The sequence below is a fragment of the Xiphias gladius genome, chromosome 20 (assembly GCF_016859285.1).
Source record: "Xiphias gladius isolate SHS-SW01 ecotype Sanya breed wild chromosome 20, ASM1685928v1, whole genome shotgun sequence".
In the NCBI taxonomy this organism is placed as follows: domain Eukaryota; kingdom Metazoa; phylum Chordata; class Actinopteri; order Istiophoriformes; family Xiphiidae; genus Xiphias; species Xiphias gladius.
This window is the reverse complement of record NC_053419.1, coordinates 5,410,235-5,416,732: the sequence shown is the minus strand read 5'-3', so window position 1 is coordinate 5,416,732 and position 6,498 is coordinate 5,410,235. Positions and strand designations below refer to the sequence as shown.

Sequence of the window (6,498 nt, the reverse complement as noted above, 5' to 3'; positions counted from 1 at the left end):
ATAAGCCTGGAAACAGTACAGACATGAACCAGGCTAATCTGGAGGGATCTGTTTCCATGGTAATTTAGGTCTGGCTATTTAAATCTACTTTGTCAAACACAATTTCCTGACGAAAGGCCTGACCTACTGAGGTAAGCCTGGTTTAACTGGCAATCTGCTCTAGGAAGCAACCTACTCGGTCTCACGGTCGTGTCTGTTTTACACCACCAGGTGTCCTCGTCTGCCTAGTCTCGGTCCCAGTAACAGTCACACCCTCCACCTGCCTGGACTCTTCCTCCCACCTGCGTTCATAGCTGGAACCTCTTCAACTGCATCTTTTTGTCCAATTCATGCTGTCGTGACTGGAACAAAATGAACGTTGCCTCATTACCAACAACTCTCTGCTGGATCACCCAGACAGACGATAGGAGGGCGTTCTCCCTTCAGAGAGCTGACGGGAAATGCGGGCAGAGTGATGTGGGATGACTTGCAACAAAGATGACTTGAACCAGGGACGATGCACTTACATCGTCGGCATCCTTAACCCCTACACCGACACCGCAGCCCAGCTTCAACATTTCAACTTTAATGGATCGGCTGCCCGGTACCATTGGTGAAATACATAAACTAGTACATTACATTCAAGCACACTGACGACATTTCAGAAGGAAATATTGTACTTGTTACTCCACCACATGCATTTGCAGCTATAGTTACTAGTTCCTAGAGGGTAATTATTTTACATGCGGTCAGCTTCTACAATATTATGTATTGCGAAAGTGCTCAGCAGTTTATAAGTAGTTAAAATTGGCTCCACGCGGACCAGCTACAACATCACAACGCTGTTCACACGCATCAGTAATAACATCCAACCGGCTGTACTTTTACTTCAGTAACATTTTAAAAGCAGGACTTACGGGTAATGGAGTGTTTGTATAGTGTGGTAGGCCTATTGCTTATTTGAGCTAAGTAAAGGATGCGAACACGAGACCAGACTCAATTTCCATGATCAAACCAGGCTTCCAAATGTAACTAACAGGGTCCAGATCTGCAGAGGGGGGCTTTTACAGTCCTGGTCTCTGGGACAAACTGACCGGAGATTAGCCACAACTGCGTCCAAGTAAGTTGCAAACCAAAGGCAACTGAAAATCTTTCTATTGTCTCAGGCTTATGGTTGATGTTTTTTTTCCCCTGTGTGTCTGTGTTTTATGTACGTGGGAGTGTATGTGTGTGTTTGTCTGTGAGTGTGTGTCATAAAAATGACCTCACCCTGCCCGGTAGTGAAGCCACCTAACCAGAGGGTGTTCAGCAACCTCCAGAGGAGGGCGCAAGAGCGACACCTCGGGACGTGAAGCGCCCGAATTCAGAAGACGAGGAAGCCGCCCGCACTGTCGGTAGGTCGGTGTCGTATCCGGTGGTGGCTTCGGTTCAGTTGTCCGGGAGACCCGCTATGTACGAGTGTTTCGATGAGGAGACTTTGCTGTGGAAGGACGCCAGTTACCTTCGGTTTCACGTCTGACCCCCGGCTCGCTTAGCACAGAGAGGCAGAAGACAAGCTAGCCGGCCCCGAGATTTTAGAGAACCGTCAGCGAGCACAAAACGTTAGCCGCGGGTGAATTTTACAGTCGGACCAACGTTAGCTAAAACCCGACATGACCCAACAAGCCGCTGCTCTGCAGACCTACAACAATGAACTTGTCAAATGTAAGTGACTTGTTTTTTTTTTCTGGTAGAAGCTAATCTGACAGATCTGTGGTCACTGAAAATCGTAGGAAGCTGCTCATTGACTACAGTCGAAGGTTTTGGGGGCGGGATGTGCAAAATTCAGTCTCCTTTTGATTATTTTCCGCTTAGACCACAAAGCTTACTTCGTCAACTAGACTGGAATTAGAGGACATGCTTTCCTCTTACGTGTGTCGTATGTAAAGTTAACTTTGGTTCCAGACGTACTCACTTTCTAGTACTTTCTAAACACACCACGAGTCTGACACGGTCTTTGCTCTGCTCGTCCCGGTGTTTGACCTACCTGCTACTTTGACCATAGAACGGGACGGGACAGTGCAATCTGATTAACCCACGCAGATTATGCAGTCTGTCACCGGGAAATCGGCTGTTGAATACCTGCAGCAGCTTTTATGTCTCCGTAACCATTTTTCCCCCCTTTTTCTGTTCGTTCTCCTCCCAAAATGATTAACAAATGCATAGGCCCAGTGTTTTTTGGTGTCTGAGAATGATGCATATTAGCCCTCTTACACTTGTCACCTGTCAGATGATGGTGATTTGGTTTCAAGTCTGCCAGCTTCCATGGCAGGTTACCAGAGCCCAGTTGAAGATTCGATTCTGTTTAATGATTGCTTGAAACAAAACTGGCCAGGAATGTTTAAAACTGTATGAAGTGAAAGACACGTTCGAGAAAATCTCCAGAGTTTTTCCTCATTGAGAAACACAGCAGTGTTTTGTTCACAGAAAGCACGATATGTTTTTCAATACGAGTTTTACTTCATGAGTCACACTAGTGAGTGCAGATTCATGTTTATAGTGGACATGGGAATCTGGACTCCAAGATATTAAAAAGCCTTTCCACGTGTTATAGCAAATAATTCATAAATACTTGAAATTTTAAAACCATTTAATTAATAATATTTAATTTTAGATTATGTTAGGGCTCTGGGCTTTTAAAATGTTTTAAATCAGTTACTCTGTCAATAATTTGTCTCGATTGTCTAGTTTGTAAAATATAAGCTGTAGGTGGCAATGTTATACTGTTCAGTTTGTCCGACCAGCAGTCATCAATGTAACGACCTTGTCATCACACAGGCACAGGATCATCTGTCACTGGCCCAATCTGATCCGGTGAGGCTCTGGTGTAATAAACCGTTCTTGTTTCCCGTCAGGTATTGAGGACCTGTGCTCCAAGCGGGATGAGCTGAACCGTCAGATCAAGCAGGAGGAGGAGGAGAAGGAACGACTGCAGCATGACATCCGTGTCCTCTCCGAGAAGCTGAGCAGAGTCAACGAGAGCCTGGCACAAAGACTCGCCGCCCGCGCCACCTTCGACCGCACCATCGCTGAGACCGAGGCTGCATACACCAAGGTTTGTGTGTGTGTCTCGAATATTATTTAAACTCTCAGCAACACTGAAATATATTAGTGATGGGACATTTAACCTTTTTGGACCAATTTAGTGGGTGGTCTGTGGACCAATAAGGGCTCCGTGAACATGTTTAGGAAAAGGGTTGAATCTAAGCCAATTCATAGAAAAGGTAATGAAAGTCTGTATTTTCCCTCGAATTCACTTGTCTTTGGTAATACAGGTCAAGGGATGGGACTCTTGCATGGAGAAAGTTTTTCATACCAAAGGGGTTGCTAGCTAGTGGCGAAGACTGGTGGAGCTAGATAATCAGTGCTGGTTGTTGGACAGCTGAGCGGGCCATGGCGTTCTATCAAGCCAGCTGCGCCAGCAAACGTAGGTTATCCTAAGCAGATACAATACAGCTAAAAGACCTGATCGAGCAGTCGAGTATCCGAGTATGTGACAGTTTAAAGGTGCGTTGAGTCAGGGTTAGAGGATGATGTCAGAGGACTCAGGCCTAGTTATAGGTCAAAGCATCATTTCGTTTAGGCTTCCATGGGAAACTCAGGGAACACTTGGAATATTTCAACGTGTGAATTGTTAACAGGCTGATGAACTACCTCTGCTGCCTTTTTGTAGGGTTAAGGTTGTACTCTATAGTCAGTGGTGCACCATCGTGTCCCTCTGCAGCAGTTTCGTCTCACAGGCACACCCCACTTACTGATGCTGAACTCCCCGGACACTCACCCTAATCACTGCAAACACACTCCTGAGCTGCTTTTATTAAAAAATAACAAGGCAGTCAGCAGTGCCTTGACCCTTTTAAAATTACTTTAACAGTACACACCACACTAACAGTTGTACGTCATCTACCCAATAATTTTACTTAGCTATAAGCTACGTACCTATACAGTATATTCAATGTGATTTCTTAATTTTACTGTTCCTCCTATAGATCCTGGAGAGTTCCCAGTCTCTTCTAAGTGTCCTGAAGCAGGAGGCAGGAAACCTCAGTAAAGCCACAGAGCCCCGGAGGAAGGAGCACTAATGGCATTGAAAGGTCACTCGTTTTGACCACAGCAACACACTTGAATCTGCACTTTTTATGCAGTTTATAATCCACTCTGGACTATTTATATTTAACTGATTTATTGTAAATTCTTTATTCCAATAAATGTGTTTCTTATCACTCCCATGACTCCTTGTTTTAGACAAAACAGACATCACTGCAGATTTTTAATGTGTACTTGTACTTTCTGGAGGCAGTTCCCCTGTGGAGACAGATTTTCACCTTTAAAATGGTGATTACCAGGATGAAAATGACAGACACAGCATTTATGTTTGTTCAAGTCTTCTATTTATTGAACTTTCATTTGTACAAGTATGACATCACTTTGTTTTTGTTTTTTTGTTTTTTTGTTTTTTATTTGCCCAAATCATTGACGATAACTTTACAGTAAGCACATCTGCTGCGATGTTGATTTATGGACGAGGGGAAAATTAAACGGGGAACATGATGGAGCTTCTACCACAGAGTCGCTAAAGTGTGATGAACACAAGCTACTCACTTTGCAACAGGAGGAGACAGATGGGTAAACAGTGCAGTGCGAGAATGTGTCTCTATGTGCCAGGAATGGTCATCAGAAAAGTTCTTGCTGGTATCAATTAAGACGGTCAGTGACGTTTCCCACAATTCATTCTGCCACTTTTGTTCTCTTTTCAAAGAAAGAGAGAGGAAACAGATTCTCACAAACAGTGGGTTTCCTCTTTGGGGTTTAGTTTGTTGAAGGTGGCACTTACTACAGATGGATCCACAGGCGTGTCAAGTGACCACGGTAGGTCAAGTGGGGCTTTCAATGGACCAAATTAAATGAAAAAAAAAAAAACACCAATGTTTTAGCTCCATAACTATATATATGGGTCATTCACATTTTTGCAGAATATTTTCGAATGCATGCTGTATAGATTTGTGTTTTTTTTCTACTCTTTCAAGCAGCCATTGGTTTCCATTCATTTATTCATGGTATGAAAATTAATTGGCAGACCCTTGAAATTTTTTTTTAAATCCATCACAGTGAACATAAAGTCTGAATTTTGTGTTGGGTGCAGATTAATTTGAAATGTGTGCTGTATTAGCAGGCTGGGTAATGAACCTGAAGACTGAATTGTGTTCATAGTGCTCAGTATATAGTACAGAATGCTTGCTCAGCTTCCTAGTCTTGTTTACCTATTTGATTTTTTGATTAGACAGTTTCTGATTTAAGTTCAAATTTTGCCAGTGTTACAGCGTAAAAGTTGTTCCGCTACTTGTGTTCAGAAACAAAGAAAAAAAAAAAAATCACTAGTAGTTTTAGTATAGAAAGAATTATTTCACCCAGCCCTACTGCATTATGATGAATGACAATGTGACTCAATGTTTGCTGTGATGGCCTACACAAGTCAATCAAGTTTTAAGCTTTACATTAAGAGTCTTCTAGTACATTTCCATACCACTAAGATTCAGCGGAATCTAACGGACACCCGGAATGGTTAAAAAATACATTCAAACTTCTAAAACACAGTAGCATGGTTTGGAAATAGTCCACAGTAATGTAAAATATATGCATTTCAATCAGATGAACTGGCCAACCGCAACGATGATGGTTTTTTTCAGGGATGTTTGAGGTAACATTAGGACAAACAGGAAGCCCAGACCTGTGTGGAAAACTACACACGGACTACGGTTTGTGGTCACAGCAGCAAGGCCGACTATCGTAAGATTTTTGATGCAAGGCTGAGGCAAAAAGTAAAAAAATGGACATGGCATTCATCGGCAGTGCATTCATCAAGATCAATTGAAGAGTTCTATTCCAAAATGCAATTCATTCAGTTTGATTTAAAAAAAACCCAAAAACTCAAAGTTCTTACTCATCTAATGTATCTGACAGTCAGTGGTTGTATAATAACAGGTGTCGATAGTGACTATTGTTTTGAACAAGATGTTCAACTAGACTTCTTGTTCTTTAAATGCACATTCCCTCTGTCGCCTACTCTGTTCCTTCTCATGAGGTGCAAAACAAAGCTAAAAGCATGACAGTGCAGACACTTAACATCCAAGACTCCAAACAGGTAACTCCTAAATTCATTGGACAAAGACAAAATCTCATCTCCTAACAGCAAAATTCAACATTTCTCTGGTGGGAGAACTTAAACGAAAAAAAAAAAAAAAAGACGAGTAAGAAATAAATCTTCATATTTATGAAAATATGGTGGAAACTGTACAACAATACTGGCCATAGGGTTGATCCTGGGAGTGTAAAGAATGAATGTGAGGCTGTTACAGCAACACTTTAATCAGTTGGCATTATGAGTTTTTAAAACAAAAATCATCTGGAAACTTGGTGCATACTTGTATATTAAAAAAATCTTAATTAAAAAAATCATTACATACTCTTTCAAACACACGC

The 6,498-nt window shown here is 42.1% G+C and overlaps 1 protein-coding gene across 1 annotated transcript; it reads left to right on the top strand.

Annotated features, from left to right (window-relative positions):
- The first annotated feature begins 289 nt into the window (after positions 1-289).
- Positions 290-4,241, top strand: ssna1 (Sjogren syndrome nuclear autoantigen 1). The gene is made up of 3 exons (XM_040156717.1): positions 290-1,683; positions 2,874-3,073; positions 4,008-4,241. Exons 1-3 carry the CDS (start codon positions 1,632-1,634, stop codon positions 4,098-4,100), a joined length of 345 nt encoding a protein of 114 aa, XP_040012651.1. The 5' UTR covers positions 290-1,631; the 3' UTR covers positions 4,101-4,241.
- Positions 4,242-6,498: the final 2,257 nt, after the last annotated feature.

Bases quoted from the DNA above. Each gene is read 5' to 3' on its own strand.
- ssna1 (XM_040156717.1), top strand. From the start codon at position 1,632: ATGACCCAACAAGCCGCTGCTCTGCAGACCTACAACAATGAACTTGTC. The intron at 1,684-2,873 runs GTAAGTGACTTG...GTTTCCCGTCAG, and splicing joins CAACAATGAACTTGTCAAAT to GTATTGAGGACCTGTGCTCC. The intron at 3,074-4,007 runs GTTTGTGTGTGT...TTCCTCCTATAG, and splicing joins CCGAGGCTGCATACACCAAG to ATCCTGGAGAGTTCCCAGTC.